The 19,171-nt window shown below is 41.7% G+C and overlaps 1 protein-coding gene across 1 annotated transcript in view; it reads right to left on the reverse strand.

Annotated features, from left to right (window-relative positions):
• LOC126298075 (tachykinin-like peptides receptor 86C) overlaps window positions 1-19,171 on the reverse strand; it is a 115,495-nt gene that overhangs the window by 9,811 nt on the left and 86,513 nt on the right. The window contains exon 4 of the mRNA XM_049989394.1: window positions 17,543-17,697. Within this exon, the coding sequence (XP_049845351.1) occupies window positions 17,543-17,697 (155 nt within the window). The remainder of the gene's footprint in view (window positions 1-17,542; window positions 17,698-19,171) is intronic.

Genomic DNA, 19,171 nt, shown 5'->3' on the forward strand with positions numbered 1-19,171 from the left:
TGTAATCCTAACAAGTACTGTCAGGTGACAGGAGATTACCGCTCAGTTGTCAATGCAATACGTGATGTATGGATTCTTGAAAGTTTGACACTACCATTCGTGTGTCCCATACACTATCTCCTAATGGTTGTAACAGCCTCGTCACTATAATTCCCTTGTCCAATTCTTCTACCCGTGCTTGCAGCACTCTCAAATTCCGATTCATCGTGGCCTCTGACGCATTAGCGTAGTCCATTACTCTATCCATCACTTTCCGTAACTACCATGTATTGTTAAGAACTTCACTCTCCATATTCGCTATCTGCGGGGCTTGCCACTCCTCTGCCGACTTACTTATCTCTGCGAGGTATTTTACTACTTCGACAGTTTCTATAGATATCATTGATGTTACATGACGAAATTCGCAATCAGTGAATAATTTGGATTAATATTCCAGTTTCGTCTCATTGTCTGATATCAACTTCAGCTGACGTCGCTAATATTGTCTTCGAAATTTTTTTCGTTGTGTATGTGGCACAACTGCGACTACCTCTCTCATATGTTCTCGTAGCTCCTCGCAGGATCTATGCAGTTTATCACACTGACTGCCCTGAGACTTTCTTGAGCACCCCCTTGCTCTTGGCACCTTGCCAAAGTCCGTCGAATAATTCTTCCAAACTCAGCACCCATTTTCACATTTTCCATGCTTTAAAAACCAACTCCAGCACCCACTGATGGCTGGAAACTATCTCATACTCTTCACTCAAGAACGTACTCCTCCTTCCAGGTGCTGGTTCTTCAACGCCCCCGCCGTGATCCACGCAACAAAATGCAATACTGCTATGACTCACAGTCCTTCCATTCTTGCCCTTCACGAATTACAGCCTAAGGACAGGGACTAATGCAATTCTTCCTCCCCCCTCCGAAGATTGTTGCCACTTCCAAGCCCGTTCACACACAACAAAAGTAAGAGAAAAAATCTTTACACTAACATAAATTATTCACTACAATGCTATACACAAGCAAATATAAAAAAATGTACCTGGACAAACGCCTCTCATTTTTTTGATCTTTATGCTTACGGTACGTCTTGCAGAAGCTACACCTTGTCTCTTACTCTGAATCCTTCTCCTCGTGTTCTTCTCCAGCTCTGCCCTCGAAACTGCTGGAATCGACTTTGGACCACCTGGAAGTTGTTGTAGATGTCCAACATGCACTATTGTCATTCTTGTTGGCAGCTGAAGCTTCACGTTGATTGTTGAAGTAGTCTTCACCACCTGATAGTGTCCCTGATATCTTTGATGAATTGTTCGTCTTACTTTATGGCCTGTAAGAATTGGATAATATCACCCATTGTCCTACTTTATACTGCAGTAGTGTTGTTGTACCATTTAGTGATTCCTCCTGCTTCTCTAACGCCTTCATATTCACCTTCTATACTTGTTTTCATATTTCTTGTACTGTTTTTACAAACTCGTGTATCTAATCCCCAACTTTACCTTTCTTTGCGTTTATCAGATCGAGCGGTGACAATATTTTCTGACATTACACCATCTTGTCCAGTCACAACTCACAGGGGAAACTTCCCATCGCACCACCCTCGGATTTAGTGGTAAGATGGGCCAGTGGATAGCCCACCAAAAACTGAACACAGTTCAAGCGTGAAAATACGAAGAAGGTGTACTGAAATGAGAAAAGAAAAAAGCAAAATAGAAACAGTGAACGGTCCAAGCTTAATAAGTGCAACATCAAGTGAAGTGGAAGAGCCACGGCGTCCCGGGAAAGTACTCAAGGCTATCAAAATTCGTTCGTGCGACCTTTTTTATATTTTTACTTTTTTCGCAACATTATGAACTGCCTCCATCCGGTCACTGTAATGTTTGTTCTCTTTCTGTAGTTTCGGCAGCTGTCATTCTATACACTAGTTGTAGAGTATTAGTCATGTGGTAAGAATACGTTACCGTCGCAAGTAAATGTGATGAATAGTGAGAGCAGTCGAGACACCACATAGACGTCTCGCAGAAATGGAAACAACAAATGAACGGCTGTGAACTATGTTAAAATAGAGGAATTCAAGAGTCAAAACTTCCAAAATAGAAAGCAACATCAAAAACATTCAAAACATTTTGACAGAGCACAGAGTGATTGTGAAACTGTTGCGTTCATTTGTTGCAGCTTTTGTGACAAACTATTATGTTTTCATCATTTCCTTGGAGTTATCAGATACACATTCATATCAACACCTAAATCAGGCAAGAAGGCATCTCTCACTCATTAAGCAGGCGTACAAATTAGGTGCGTCGATAAGAGATTCCTATCGTATGACACACGTATTGTCACTAATGTCGTGAATGACAAACCATACGTGTTTTCCGGTAGAGGATTCGGTTCACTTGTCGCCTTGTCATCAAACGTTTGCGCTTCCCATTCTAAAGCCACTTCCTTTCGCCTGGTAATAGAGTAGTTGTGCAGAATCAACTTTAATTATACGTCTTTTCTTCACACCTCGCTGTTGAAAATGGACGCTATACTACGACCAAAAACATAAATTTGAATACAGTGAACAGGGAAATAAAACAAATATTGCCACTTTCGAGTCGAACACCATGACCACTTAACTACGAAGCCGTACCTGTTCCACGCAGCTCTATATTGCACTTCTTGTACTTGGACTGTTCACTGTTTCTATTTTTGCTTTTTTTCGCAGTCCACTACACCTCCTCACTATTTTTATGCTTGATCAGTGTTCATTTTTTGACGGACTGTCCACTGGACTCTCTTACCACTAAATCTGTGGGAGGTGCGATGGGGAGTTTCCCTTGTCAGTATTTGTTCGCATTTTGTAATTATTTGTTAAGACATACCTAAGATACGTATCCCTGTGACTGAGATATGCATCCAAACAGTAACTCAGCATCCTACCATCGACTTGCATATGAAGAGGAGAATTTCTTCACATACAACAACTAACATAGCTCCTTGAATAAGTCCGACATGAAATTCGTAACCTGGTCTGTAGTTATCGCACATGGCAATCCAAACTTCAACATCTAGTTGTTTACCATGGCCTGTGCAACTGTCACTGCCTGCTTGTTCAGCTTAACAACCACGTTAGAGTACCAAGAAACTTGATTTATCATTGTTAATAGCGGGCCGGTGTGGCCGAGCGGTTCTAGGCAATTCAGTCTGGAACCGCGCGACCACGACAGTCGCAGGTTCGAATCCTGCCTCAGGCATGGATGTGTGTGATCTCCTTAGGTTAGTTCAGTTTAAGTAGTTCTGAGTTCTAGGGGCTGATGATCTCGGATTTTAAGTCCCATAGTGCTCTGAGCCATTTGAGCCGTTGTTAATACTAATCAGTTTCCTGCTGGCGTTCAATCTAACGGTCCCAATACATCGATTCCAAGTTCATCAAATGGTTCTTATACTTCCAATAGCCTCTGCAATGATATGTGCTTATGATTCAGATCTGATCACTGTGCACCCTGCATGCAGTTCCTCACATATTGATCTACATCCGCTTTCCTTCCTCTCCACCAATATCATTCAGCCATTCTCCAGTTTGTTGTTCTGCACCCTTCATGAAAACCTAATACATGTTCATGTGATTCCACAGCCGTGGTCAGAAAGAACCGATGTTGTCCCAAGTTACTGATGGCTCAGTAGTGTTGAGGATAGGGTATGTTTCCGTTATAGTCTTTCTGGTCAGGTGACGGTAATCACAGCACGACCATCAATAGATTTCTTTGGTAAAACCACAATCCCTGCTCCACATGGACTGTTACTCTTCCATTATCATGTTTTAGCTAACTGTTGGTTAATAAAGTCTCCCATAACCAGTTGCAAATATCTAGTAACTGATGTGGTTTCCGATACACTGGTTATGGCAATGGATCCTGTGAAAAAAGTCCTCAAATAGCAACAGTAGTTCTTCCATCTGCTCTCTGCTCTCTCTCTCTCTCTCTCTCTCTCTCTCTCTCTCTCTCTCTCTCTCTCTCTCCATTCCACTCCATTTAGGTGCTCCACTTTCCCAAGTAATGCAGTCTTAACAGTAGCACTTGGTTATTTGTGGTTGACACTATCGCGAAAAGCTCATCCTGACCCAGAATCTCCAAACTAGCTACCAAGATCCCCTTCCCTAACTTCACTTCTTTGGCGACAAAATTATCTATATTTACAGGTGACGCCTTCCTTCCATTTCTCTCTTGAATGTGTACAACGCTTCTCTTGATAAAACATCTAGGTGGATGCATTCTATCATTCATTCTCTTCCAGACTCTCTTCAACATGTAACATACCTACAGGTGGATCTGGCTCCACATTCACTCAAAGCGATTTCCCAATGCCACCTGCTTCACAATATTTGAATCAAGCCTTAGTGCAATTTTACACAGTTTAATTGGTTTGTCCAATATGCTACATAGCTCGCGACAGTTCTACACTGGCAATAGCTTCCCATAGCTTTCGAATAGATTCTGTTGTACAATGCCAAATGTCAATTTTGGGGCAATGATAATACCAAAAATCTAACCCCAGAATCGTGCTGCAGCTCTCACCTACGTGAGGTACAACTGCCACACACTGGTTAAGCCGAACCGCCCCCACAGGAAAATCTCTGTCCACTGACCACAATGGCTTCACATAGTTATCCCCAACTCCACATAACTTAAATCGTGGCAGGTCATTGCCTCATACCCACTAAGTTTCCAATGACATATGCGTCCCTGTGTCCGACAAAAACTTGAACTCTTTACGTATAACAACACCAATTAGTGCACATTCCACCTCTACATACGTATCTAATTTTAATGGTTGGGCCTTTAGAACCACTTTGGGTCCTCCCTTGCGTTTAACAGCCGGTTACCACCTCTTCATCCACGCCTATGTTCATTACCAAACCTCTGCTGCTGATACCTTCTATTTTCTCTATTTAACTGTGGCTGGCGACACACCCTCTATAAATGTCCCATTCATCCACGCAATAACACTTAATGTCTACAGAAAATATTCCATGTCCATACATTCCCCCTACTGATATGTCAATTTTTTCGTATTCCATTGCTAACCTAATAGCAGAATGCCATCATTTGATGCACCTGTACACACTCTTCTTGACATACCCAACGGCAATGCACTCAGAAAAGCATCAGGCACCCTCTACTTAGCTTCTTGCAATAAAATGGCATTTTTGCATCACTCTGCTTCAACTGGTACAAGTATACATTAATTTTTCTCATCGTGTCCACAAAATCATCCACAGTTTCCCCATGCATCTTCTAGACAGTGCACCACAGCTCCTGAAATTACCCTGCACTGTTATGTTTTTTTTGTATATATATTTACAAAATCCCCTTCTCCTACTGCTCAAATTTTGCCACAGTCTGTACACCTTACACAAGTTTTCGCTTCTCCCACTATTCGCAGGTTTGCTATCTGCAGTAACAGACTGTGGGTCCAGTCACCCATCTCTGCTAAGACCTTACGTTCACCTAAGAAAGTCGGCAATTTCTCACATGATTTTCCAGAAAAGGGAGCGATTAATCGTGTAGGATCTGCATCCAACTCTTGCTGCGATACCTGAAGCAGTGCTAACTATTTGACCCTAGCTGTCAACTTCCCATGTAACATCTACATCTACATCTACATCTACATAACTACTCTGTAATTCACATTTAAGTGCTTGGCAGAGGGTTCATCGAACCACAATCATACTATCTCTCTACCATTCCACTCCCGAACAGGGCGTGGGAAAAACGAACACCTAAACCTTTCTGTTCGAGCTCTGATTTCTCTTATTTTATTTTGATGATCATTCCTGCCTATGTAGGTTGGGCTCGACAAAATATTTTTGCATTCAGAAGAGAAAGTTGGTGACTGAAATTTCGTAAATAGATCTCGCCGCGACGAAAAACGTCTTTGCTGTAATGACTTCTATCCCAACTCGCGTATCATATCTGCCACTCTCTCTCCCCTATTGAGTGATAGTACAAATCGAGCTGCCCCTTTTTGCACCCTTTCGATGTCCTCCGTCAATCCCACCTGGTAAGGATCCCACACCACGCAGCAATATTCTAACAGAGGACGAACGAGTGTAGTGTAAGCTGTCTCTTTAGTGGACTTGTTGCATCTTCTAAGTGTCCTACCAATGAAACGCAACCTTTGGCTCGCCTTCCCAACAGTATTATCTATGTGGTCTTTCCAACTGAAGTTGTTCGTGATTTTAACACCCAGGTACTTAGCTGAATTGACAGCCTTGAGAATTGTACTATTTATCGAGTAATCGAATTCCAACGGATTTCTTTTGGAACTCATGTGGATCACCTCACACGTTTCGTTATTTAGCGTCAACTGCCACCTGCCACACCATTTAGCAATCTTTTCTAAATCGCTTTGCAACTGATACTGGTCTTCAAATGACCTTACTAGAAGGTATATTACAGCATCATCTGCGAACAACCTAAGAGAACCGCTCAGATTGTCACCCAGGTCATTTACATAGATGAGGAACATCAGAGGTCCCAGGACGCTTCCCTGGGCAACACCTGATATCACTTCAGTTTTACTCGATGATTTGCCGTCTATTACTACGAACTGCGACCTTCCTGACAGGAAATCACGAATCCAGTCTCACAACTGATACGATACCCCATAGGCCGGCAGCTTGATTAGAAGTCGCTTGTGAGGAACGGTGTCAAAAGCTTTCCGAAAATCCAGAAATGCGGAATCAACCTGAGATCCCCTGTCGATAGCAGCCATTATTTCGTGCGAATAAACAGCTAGCTGCGTTGCACACGAACGATGTTTTCTGAAACTATGCATTATCAGTTGTCAGTTATCATACATTTTCTCAGAATGGTACAAATGGCTCTGAGCACTATGGAACTTAACTTCTGAGGTCATCAGTCCCCTAGAACTTAGAACTACTTTACCCTAACTAACCTAAGGACATCACAAACATCCATGCCCCAGGCACGATTCGAACCTGCGTCCATAGTGGTCCCGCGGTTCCAGACTGACGCGCCTAGAACCGCTCGACCACCCCGGCCGGCTCTAACAATGCTTTCACTGCTTCCAGCTCCTGCAAACCTTGCATCCCTGACTCTGCCAGCCTTCACTCTTACTGTTCAACAAACACAACAATACATACATAAATCACAACTCCACAAACTAACTCTAAATTAGTCTTTACATCATATCATGAGCCAACTAGACTTTCTACACTGCCTTCCAATATGAACACACACATATAATAGAACCACTGACCCTGTGCATAGCACAGTATATCCAAGCAAACACGCAAGTTACATTGGGTTCATCTTACATAAACCAACTACCGCTCTCTACATTACCCCGAAACCTATATGTCTCAGTCGGCTCTTCCAGCGTAAGAAAGCAACCTTCAAGTTAAGATCACAGTCACGCCTCCCTTCCATGTTTCCTACCACCTCCCACAAACAACCGAGTTATCCATCACTCACCACCCCATTTTGACATTATAGGTCATGGTCTAGAAGCCATGATGGGTGAAGACGATGCTGCTAATTTTAACACTAAACTTCTCCATCCCCAGTGAAGGGAGGGGCAGCAATGAGCCTGGCTGGTGCAAGCCGGTGATGGAGGCGAGGATAGAGCCTAGGAGGCTCCAGATAGAGGTGGCTGCGAAGTTAAAAACTTGTTTATTGAAGCATCTGTGTTTTATAGTTCACCGGATCAGACGCTGAGCAGCTGGCTGGTGGCTGAATGCTGCTGGGCTCGCTGCTTACATGACCCGCAATGCTGACATGCAGTTTACACGCTGCAGTCCCAGGCTGCACTTTGGCTGCGTCACAACTACGGAAGCATACTCAATTGTGGTGCTCATCCTGCGTTGGCAGACGATCGCTGCTGTGCATGGGGCGTGACTGGGTCCAGCGTGCAGGAGTTGTATGGATTGCTGGAGTGGACCCGTGGAAGGCACCATGGTTGTAATTCCAGGAGGGGCTAAGGGCATACAACTGTTGCCCCATCGTGGACTCAGACCAGTGAATTATACTTGCAGTTTTATGTGGAGAACACGCCTGGCACAACCCCTTTGTCCTCGCAGAGCGGCAGGACTGAGAATAATGTTTATATAAAATATCCAGTACTTAAAATCGGCAGTGGCATGCTTCTTATGCATATGTTCCGCTACCATTCATGTATCCTAAAACATCACTGCCAATACCAGTGTGAAGATCTGCCTGCCTCTTGCTGCACGAATTTGTGTAGTACTCCTGAGTCCGCTGTTTCAGCAAGCTAACCTGCCTTACAACACATCACACATCACCTGCTGTCAGTGCTGCTGCAATACACCCCTAAGACCCACACTAATATGCCCATATATAGTCGCTGTGCTAAAATAGTGTCAAAGCATTTATTTGATATGGTGATAAATTTCTCAACATCATGTTTCTCATTCTCCATCATCGCTATAATATTCGTCACGATTAGTTATCATATTCCCATATTCATATGTAAATCCTAGATAATAGAAAAAATGAGAAAAATAACTTATAGTTCGTATTCACATTTTAAACTTCTACTCTCTGTTTCATAGCAAAATAATTTTTGCAGCTTATGAGACGAAATGAAATATGTTTATTTTAGTTTTTCTTGCAGATTATTTTAAAATATTTTAGTTAATTTGTTAGTAATTTGGATATATAGCAATTAGGACTAATAAAAGTTGGCAATTACAGTTCCTTAGTATAGTTTCTCTTATCAGTCTTATTTATTTATTTATTTGCCGGCCGCGGTTGTCTAGCGGTTCTAGGCTCACAGTCCGGAACCGCGCGAATGCTACGGTCGCAGGTTCGAATCCTGCCTCGGGCATGGATGCGTGTAATGTCCTTAGATTAGTTCGGTTTAAGTAGTTCTAAGTTCTAGGGGACTGATGACCTCAGATGTAATGTCCCATAGTGCTCAGAGCCATTTGAACCATTTTTGAACCATTTATTTATTTATTTACGTAGTTTACGACTACATTGGAGCACTAAAACCAAACATAGTACAACAGAGTCTACAATGATTAAGTTCAGGTCATAGCAATTAGCAATTTCTTCGTTTCCTAAAACTTCTTCATTCGCTATGACCTGGCTGCTCGTTCTCCTGCAGATAAGACATACTTCTTCCGTTTTGATTGTCTGAATGTCAGCCGTGTGTATTTGTTCTTCAGAAGCAGTTTCTCTTCTCTGTGTTGAATTTGGTGTGTGGTGATGTTCAGTTCATCCAGATCACTTTGTACGTCTTTAAACCAGATGTTATTGGTTTTACTGTCCCAGAAGTTGCCAAAAAGTTGCTTCAGTGTTCTAGTATTTGGTAGGCCAGATATATGGCAGAAAAATACAATCCTTCTTTACCGCATTATATCAATAAAGACTTCACTTTCTTTATACACTATTGAATTGGGCAAAAGTCTCCACTGCCCATTAACTTGATGTTTCATACTGTTAATTGTTCTGAGTATTCTTCTATCAACTTTCTGCAATTCGTCATTTGTTGCTTGAATATTTAGACTGAATAGTGTTCCACTTGCATATGTTGCCTCCGGTTTAACTATGGAGGAGTACTGTCAAAATTTATCATTTATTGAGAGAGATCGTTTTTTGTATGTTGGCCACGTGGTTCTCTGCGTTCGGTGAAGTTTTAATGTTCTACTATCTATTAATGCTCTTTCATTAATATTCCAGATAATAATCTCACCAATATATTTAAACATTTTTTACTACTTTAACTTTTCGATCGTTATGGAGTATCGTATGGGATGTGTCAGCTTGGAAGCTAGGCATCATTTCTGTTTTCTCAAATGAAATTTGCAATCCGAACTTTGCCGCTAATGGTTCTGTTTGTTCTATCTGAACCTCTTCTTCATAAATATTGTTTACTAGCAGTGCCAAATCATCTGCAAATGCAAGGCAGTTAAGTCGAATCTTTCTTCCAATCTTAACAGACGGTGGGCATATCTTCTGCCATTCACGCATGATTTTCCGCAGCACACAACTAAACGATAATGGAGACAATCCATCGCCTTGTCCATTGCCAGTATGAATCTCGGAAGGTTCAGAGAATTCGTTTCTGAACCTTACTCTGGGTTTAGTATTTTGAAATGTGACTGCAACGTGGTTGACAAGTTTGTGATGTAAACCTAATTCTTTAAGAATTGATAGTAGAGTTTCGCGATGGATACTATCGTATGCGGTTTAAATATCGACAAACTTGATCACTAGTTTCTTGTCCCTGACCCGCTGATGTTTCATCATCCATTTTAGACTAATGATTTGATTCGTCCTGGACGAAAGCTTCCTTGATATTCGCCTAGTTCACAATCAATCTGTTCATGAATAAAATACAGAAAGCTGGAAAAAGTTTTATAAGTAATATACAGTAGGGATATACCCCTATAATTATTTGGATCCAATCTATTTCCTTTTTTGTGTAGTGGATGGATTATTGCAACATTCCATTCCTCTGGTAACTTCTCAGTTTAGAATGTTAGTAATATGCTTCTGTAGGTTCAGAATAATTTGTACATTTGCATATTTCGAAAGTTCTGCCACTAGTTGGTTCTCACCTGCTGCTTTGTAATTCCGAAGTGAGTTAATCGCTGCTTGTAATTCATCTGGATGTGGTGGTATAGCTCTTTCTAAATTCGTTTTGTTTCTTGGATAGGGGTCGAATCCCAAATTATGTTCTGGTTCCGCGCTATTTAGTAACTGTTTCAAATATTTAGCCTAATCATTGAACTGTCTTAATTTATATGTGCTACCTTTCCATTTGTATCCTTAATCAGAAGAGTAGGTGGCGTGTATTTGCCGGCCGGTGTGGCCGAGCGGTTCTAGGCGTTTCAGTCTGGAACTGCGCGACCGATATGGTCGCAGGTTGAAATCCTGCCTCGGGCATGGATGTGTGTGATGTCCTTAGGTTAGTTACGTTTAAGTAGTTTCAAGATGTAGGGGACTGATGACCTCAGATGTTTGAGTCCCATAGTGCACCGAGACATTTGAACTATTTGGAGTGTATTTCTACTGGCACTGTTTGAAGGTCTCATAGTAATCTCTTGTCTTGTGGCGATTCAAAGCACCGTCAATAGATTTCAGCGAGTCATGAAATTGCCTTTTGAGCCTTCTAATTTCTTTGGTGGTTGATCGTTTAGAATTTATTTATTCGTCCCTGGAGCTTTCAGTTCTCTTTTGTTGGTCATTTAACTAGGCCTAATATCTACGTTGAATCGCTACATCGCATTCCTCATTCCACCTAGTATGTTTCTTACGTTTCCGTACAGGAGCTACTTCTTCAGCCAAGACTTTTAATCGATTGACAGTGGCTTCTAGTTTGTGACTTAAATGTGTTCTTCATCTCTCGTAATATATCTGATTATTAACAATATAACTAGGGTCATATGTTATCTTTGTATATAACTTTTGAGGTTTGCTTTATCTTTTAGGTGTCAGTTTCATTTTAATTTTTGAAATGTAGTAGTCCGAATCAACATTGACGCCACACAGCAGCTTAACATCATAGATTTCCTTATGGAATTTCTGACCTATGGCCTCATGATCTATCTGGAAATCTCCTAGCTTTACATTAGCACATTTCCATATCATTAACTTACACTCCTGGAAATGGAAAAAAGAACACATTGACACCGGTGTGTCAGACCCACCATACTTGCTCCGGACACTGCGAGAGGGCTGTACAAGCAATGATCACACGCACGGCACAGCGGACACACCAGGAACCGCGGTGTTGGCCGTCGAATGGCGCCAGCTCCGCAGCATTTGTGCACCGCCACCGTCAGTGTCAGCCAGTTTGCCATGGCATACGGAGCTTCATTGCAGTCTTGAACACTGGTAGTACGCCGCGACAGCGTGGACGTGAACCGCATGTGCAGTTGACGGTCTTCGAGCGAGGGCGTATAGTGGGCATGCGGGAGGCCGGGTGGACGTACCACCGAATTGCTCAACACGTGGGCGTGAGGTGTCCACAGTACATCGATGTTGTCGCCAGTGGTCGGCGGAAGGTGCACGTGCCCGTCGACCTGGGACCGGACCGCAGCGACTCACGGATGCACGCCAAGACCGTAGGATCCTACGCAGTGCCGTAGGGGACCGCACCGCCACTTCCCAGCAAATTAGGGACACTGTTGCTCCTGGGGTATCGGCGAGGACCATTCGCAACCGTCTCCATGAAGCTGGGCTACGGTCCCGCACACCGTTAGGCCGTCTTCCGCTCACGCCCCAACATCGTGCAGCCAGCCTCCAGTGGTGTCGCGACAGGCGTGAATGGAGGGACGAATGGAGACGTGTCGTCTTCAGCGATGAGAGTCGCTTCTGCCTTGGTGCCAATGATGGTCGTATGCGTGTTTGGCGCCATGCAGGTGAGCGCCACAATCAGGTCTGCATACGACCGAGGCACACAGGGCCAACACCCGGCATCATGGTGTGGGGAGCGATCTCCTACACTGGCCGTACACCTCTGGTGATCGTCGAGGGGACACTGAATAGTGCACGGTACATCCAAACCGTCATCGAACCCATCGTTCTACCATTCCTAGACCGGCAAGGGAACTTGCTGTTCCAACAGGACAATGCACGTCCGCATGTATCCCGTGCCACCCAACGTACTCTAGAAGGTGTAAGTCAACTACCCTGGCCAGCAAGATCTCCGGATCTGTCCCCCATTGAGCATGTTTGGGACTGGATGAAGCGTCGTCTCACGCGGTCTGCATGTCCAGCACGAACGCTGGTCCAACTGAGGCGCCAGGTGGAAATGGCATGGCAAGCCGTTCCACAGGACTACATCCAGCATCTCTACGATCGTCTCCACGGTAAAATAGCAGCCTGCATTGCTGCGAAAGGTGGATATACACTATACTAGTGCCGACATTGTGCATGCTCTGTTGCCTGTGTCTATGTGCCTGTGGTTCTGTCAGTGTGATCATGTGATGTATCTGACCCCAGGAATGTGTCAATAAAGTTTCCCCTTCTTGGGACAATGAATTCACGGTGTTCTTATTTCAATCTCCAGGAGTGTATGTGGTCTTCTCTTAAACCTTGTTGTCTTCAAAACCAAACTTATCAATAAATATACATCAATACCTACATTCAAATAAGTAATAAATATTTAGTTATTACTCTAATTTTGTTGAATTTGCATTTGCATTCTGAATTAATGTTAAGTCAGCTTCACATGGATTTGTAAGTCACTAAATCTGTATTATATTACTCTCTAAATGTTTTAATATTATATATTATACAAATTCTATATACTAATTCTATATTCTAAAAAAGTATGTGAGATAAAACAATGTACATCATGTTAAGGTGGAAAGCTTAAAACTGAATCTATAATTCTTTTCTTAATTATACTTCAATTGCATGATGGCTATAAACCTTCAGACGTTATCTAGGCACAGAAAAACAAAATTTAACAACTATGTGTTACCTAAAGACTATAGAGAAGGAAAGCTCACACATAATTACTCTACTTATGAAAATTTATGTATGGTTGATGGCTGTCTTGCACACATAAATTCAGTAATACTATGTATTGCTGAATGAGTTTGTAAAAACATAGCATTAACATAGAAATGGTGATTATGCAATGTTCAAGATGTTTTATTATGAGGTTACTCAGTAGTTGAGTGCGCATCATATTTTATGGTCAGTCTTAACATAAGCTTAAATTTTCTTTCATGAATATGTTACAGAAGACAGACTCGTGTATGTCCCATATATCTGTCAAGAATGGAAAGAGGGAAGAAATCATCAGTTAAAAGAAACAGTGCAGATATTTTATAAATGCACAGAATATTAGACAAACTGATAAAAATGATTGTTGATAATATTTGCATTTCCTGGTAGGTACCATTTTAGTCAACTCACTACTTTGTGTAGCCTGCTTATACCCTTCAAAATGCAGATGTGATTAAAAATGTTTTATGTAATCTCCATGAGCTATGGAAAGAGCAGGCCAGACTAGGTCCCAACAGTTTGCATCACAATGAAAGGCGCTTCGTCTGTGTGTGGCATGATGAAGACTTGTTTCATTTAACTTGGCCACTGGTGTCTGCTGCCTCACATGAGACTTGATCCGCAGCCAAAATCATAAAAAAAGGCCAAAGCCAATTACCTAGCACCTGTTGTACACACGTCATGGATACCGGAAAATTTCAGGTGAAAACTTATTTGAAAATCATAGTAAAAATACAAGCAACACTTAACACCATGAGTTACATATTTATCTCAAAACACATAATATCTCATATATAATTCTTTTAAGTACAATAAATTAAACAGCAGCTTAATGTGTTACGTTATGTCATTTCTACAATTCATCAGAGCTGTGTTACACAGAAAACTAAAAATATTTTTAAATCATAGGTCATAAGATTTTGAAATCTAGAATGCCACTGCAGTGGGAAAATCTAATTGAATATATTACTGTTGTTAATTTCAAATCATAATGTTTGCTTGACAAAACTTATGTATTGCAGGGGGCTCTACCCTACGGGATTGTTGAATTACAAAACTCTTGTATGCCTATAGAAGCGGGCTCAGCTATGTATCTTAAAAAGTGCTGAATACTGTTCAGTTGTGACAAAACAGGCTAAAAATTTTTAACGACGTGCATCCACAAGTAAAAAAGGAAGAAACAGAGAGGTAGTGAACTTGGACTACGCTATCATTATTGGAAACTGGAAGGGTTTTCCATAGTTGAGTTTTAGGCCACTTGTGTCCAAATTATATAGCAGTAACAATTTATAGATCCAATAAGTGTCCAAAAGCATTGCACTATTATAAATTTGTAGAAAACTACATTTGCTAATTCTTAACTCCTCTCGCAATTAGTTGAATTCAGTTTCTGTCCTTACTCCAGATTCTATGTACACTTTCAAGAAAACTGCAACTATACATGTTTCGACACTGCTCTCATTGGCGAGCAAGGCATTATTCGTTTTCTGTTTTCAGTACCTCGTACTGAACGAAAAGTGAGCGCAGAACTACACTTGCTTATTTTGACAGTATCGCTTCATTAAATAAAACATGACTAACGTTGACTGAACGTTACATTAAACAGAAATATCTTAATGAATAAATTTTAACTTCCGTATTCACTACAGTTGGAATTTACGTCCCTCATAACACACTGATTCATCAGTACTCGAATCCATCCTATGTTTAAACAGCGATAGCGATCTCTCACTTTTCTAGCGTTTACGCCGTCGTATGGGCTCTGCTGTTTTCGTTATTTGGGAAACATTGTAATTTAACTTAGTGGTGGGCTGGCCTTGCTGCCACCACAGTCGTCAATTAACCTAAGGGAGGGAAGTCGTGTACACGATCTGTCTGTTATTTGTGTGAACTTTATTCTGTTTGTTATCGTATTTTAACTGTCCGTGTATTGTCTTTCATGAGCTAAACGTAGGGGATCAGCCCAGGACTTGCGTAAGCGACGTGAAAAACCTTTTAAAGACCATATTAACAGCTGATAGTTGTACCAGACAAACGGTCACTAATGCACCACATGGATTCGATCCACGTCTGGCTCACTTCCCTATCTCTCAAACCAGCGCACTACACTTTACGCTCTACGACCAGATCATCCAGTGATTGTGAGCAATCCATATAAAATAACCACGCACAGAAGCTCTGAGAACGTTATGCCATCCAAATATTCGCAAAATGTATGTATTCTAGAAATAAATTCTTTCACTATTTAAAAAGTCTCAAGTCTCATGTACATTTCCGTGAAAATCTCTTACAGTGTTGTGGGCAATAATTATCAAATGATAATTTTTTCTTATTTCTGTTACTTCCTACTCTTAGACATTGCTGTTAGCAGTGAATATCGCTTCAAATTAAGTTCTTTAGTTCTGTTGTAGCTGAAATGGCAACACAGACGTTCAAGTATTCTGGTTCATCAAAACGTTGTAGAAAAACGATAACGAGCCTGTGTCTTGGCAGTGAGAATGGGGGTCACAGATCGTAAATGATGTTAATACAAATCCAACAGCACAAAAAACTAATCTCTGCTGACGGAAAAAGATCGCAATATCAAGAAGAAATTTTGCGACATAAACGAAAGTTGGTAGGCGTTTTCCAACATCTGAAAGATGACGCCTGTTAAAATTTCCCGCCTATAGCATGCTAGTAGCGTTACTATGTGGGTGCAAATCAGATCTGCTTTAAATACACGCTGCAACGGTCGTGAGAGTTAGTTATCTTTGAGACTGGACGACGGGAGCTGATGTTACTCAAGTATGCCTTTAAAGCAATATAGATTCTATTATCAACACTTCACTGAGTTTGGGAGTGAACAAGGTCGTGTTGGCTAAGAGAAGCTGGATATTGCTTTTGCGATACTGCAGGAAGACTTGGCAGGAATGTAGCCACCGTACATTATTGTTGACCGCAGTGGTAACGAGAATGTAAGGTAGCAAGAAGACAAGGCTCGGACGACCACGTGGAACTACCGAGAGGGAAGACTGTCGTGTTCGGCATATGGCTCTGGTGCATCGTTCTGCATCGGCAGCAGCAATTTGAGCAGCAGTTGACATCACAGCGACGCAACGAACTGTTACAAACCGGTTACTTCAAGTACAACTCCAAGACAGGTGTAGCGTGCATTCCACTGACCCCAAATCACCGCGAATAGCGACTTCAGTGGTATCAAACAACAGCTTATTGGAGAGCAGGTTAGTCTGTTGTGTTTTCTGATGACATCTGGTTCTGCCTCGGTACCAGTGACGTCCGTAAGTTGGTTTGAAGGAGGCCAGTTGAGAGCCTGCAAACCACATGTCTGCGTGCTAGACGCACTGGACCTACACCTGGAGTTATGGTCAGAGGTGCTATTTTGTATGACAGCAGGAGGACTCTCGTGGTTATCCCACGTGCCCTGATTGCAAATTGGTTCGTCAGTCTAGTTGATCGACGTGTTGTGCTGCCATTCATGAACAGCAGTCCTTGGGAGTGTTTTCCAACAGGATAACATCCGACCACATACCGCTGTTGTAGCAAAACATTATCTACAAGGTGTCGACATGTTCCCTTGGCGTGCTCGTTCACCACATGTGTTTCAAATCGAAAGAATATGGGGTATCATCGGACTACAGCTTCAGCGTCATTCACAAACAGCATTAACAGTCCTTGCGTTGAGGGCCAAGTGCAACAGCATTGGACTCCAACCCACAAACTGTCATCCGGCACCTGTACAATACAGTGCATGCACGTTTGCATGCTTGCATTCAATATTGAGGCTGTCACACCGGTCATTAGTGTAGCAAGACTCACATTTGCAAAGGCTTATCTCGCGCTTACATTTACCTGTGAGTTTTATATTTTAATCACATAAATATCTAGACAGATGTATTCCCGAAATATCATTACTCTACATTAATTATTTTTTGGTGTTGCGATTTTTTTCCGTCAGTTTAGTTTGTATATACATTAGGTTAGTAGACAGCACGATATTACCAATAAATGACACTAAAGCATATCAAGAAGTCTTACATAATAATCGAGAAGCGAATGGAAAGGTAACTTACTTGCTCTAAGTCTGGCTCTCGCGCTCTCGGAGTTGCAGCGGGTTTGGTTTGTTTGGTTCCTGAAGTAGGCCAACCCAAGCATCGCATCACGGTGCTTGCGCATGGCCAGGCAGCAGAATATACGGCAGAGAACGCGCTGGAAATACATTCTGAACCTGCAGACGAAAGAGTATTTCAATCTCGTCTTTTACATGGTTCTTCTGGTAAGTTGCAGAGTGAATGTTTAGGAATGTTGAGAAAAACTGTGTACCAGGCAACACCATCGACGCCACATGACAAGAAGGGACACACTGTTCAGGCCTGGAACTACATTCAAGAAGAAACACTTCTGTTCTTCGCTTTCTACATGCTCGTTTACAGATGTGTATCCATGTCTATAAAAATTATATTGAGTCTTTAATCTGAAACATTTGGCCTGCTTTAAAATGTTGTTAATGTCTTTGCAAAGGCTTGTTTATCTGTATTTTTAATTACTTGTTATTGCTCTTTATGTCTTGTACTTCATGCGAACTGAAATAATACCAAAAAAATGAAAAAAGAAAGAAACATATTTGGGAAGTGTGAGGAATTTTAGTGTAAGTCACTGGTCCTTTTTATATAAGCTGAAGGAATCAGTTCATTTATTAAAGTGACATGTAATGTTTTACTTCTTATAAAAGTCCACAACATCTTGTTGTCTTTGTGGTCTTCAATTCTTGGGACTGGTCTGTTGAAGTTACCCATGCCAGTCAGTCCTGTGCAAGTCTCTTCATCTCTGCATCGTTGCTGTAAGCTAAATAGGTTTTAAACTGCTTGTTTTACTCAATTTTTGGTCTCCGTCTGCAATTTCAACTGCCCACACTTCTCCCATGTACCAAACTGAAGATTCCTTGATACTTCAGGATGTGTACCATCAATCAACCTCTTCATTAAGGTAATTTGTACCATAAATTTATTTTCTCCCAGTTTGATTTAACATCCTTCATTTGTCATTTGATGTAACATTCGGCATTCTTCCCTCATAACCACATTTTAAAAGCTTCTATTCTATTCTTGTGTGATCTTAGGCTTTCCCGACGAATCAACTGTTTGTATTGTTGTCGGGTGTCCAGCTGGGTGCAGTCGTTTTCGTAATACGATATCTCGACGGCGTAGCTTGCGGTCATCTTCAGGTGATGCATGTAGAATGAGTGTCTTTTCTTCATCCCACCTTCTTTATGCTGCTATCTCCCCCCACCCATTCCTCCACTGCTGGTTGCAAGCTGCGACAGGTAGGGTGGTGAGGAGAATAGCGCCGCCGGAAACTGGGCCTTAACTCTGGTTCCTCATCACTCCTGTGGCCTGCGACTGTTCTTGTCTGAACTGTATATTCTCCACATTTCACTTATTTATAAGGCAAAATTCCAAACAAATGCTTACAGAAAAGAATTCCTCACATGTAAATTTATATTCGATATTAACAAATTTCTCTTTTCATGAATATTTTTCTTGCTATAGCTAATCTGCAACTTATCTTCTCTGTGCTTCAGCCGTCATTAGTTACTTTGTTGCTCAAATAGCAAAGTTTATCGACTACATCTGGTTTAATATATCCTAATATAATTCCCACAGCGCAGTCTAATTTAACTCCTGTGCATTCCATTACTCCGC

Source organism: Schistocerca gregaria, chromosome X (genome assembly GCF_023897955.1).
Source record: "Schistocerca gregaria isolate iqSchGreg1 chromosome X, iqSchGreg1.2, whole genome shotgun sequence".
NCBI classification, from domain to species: domain Eukaryota; kingdom Metazoa; phylum Arthropoda; class Insecta; order Orthoptera; family Acrididae; genus Schistocerca; species Schistocerca gregaria.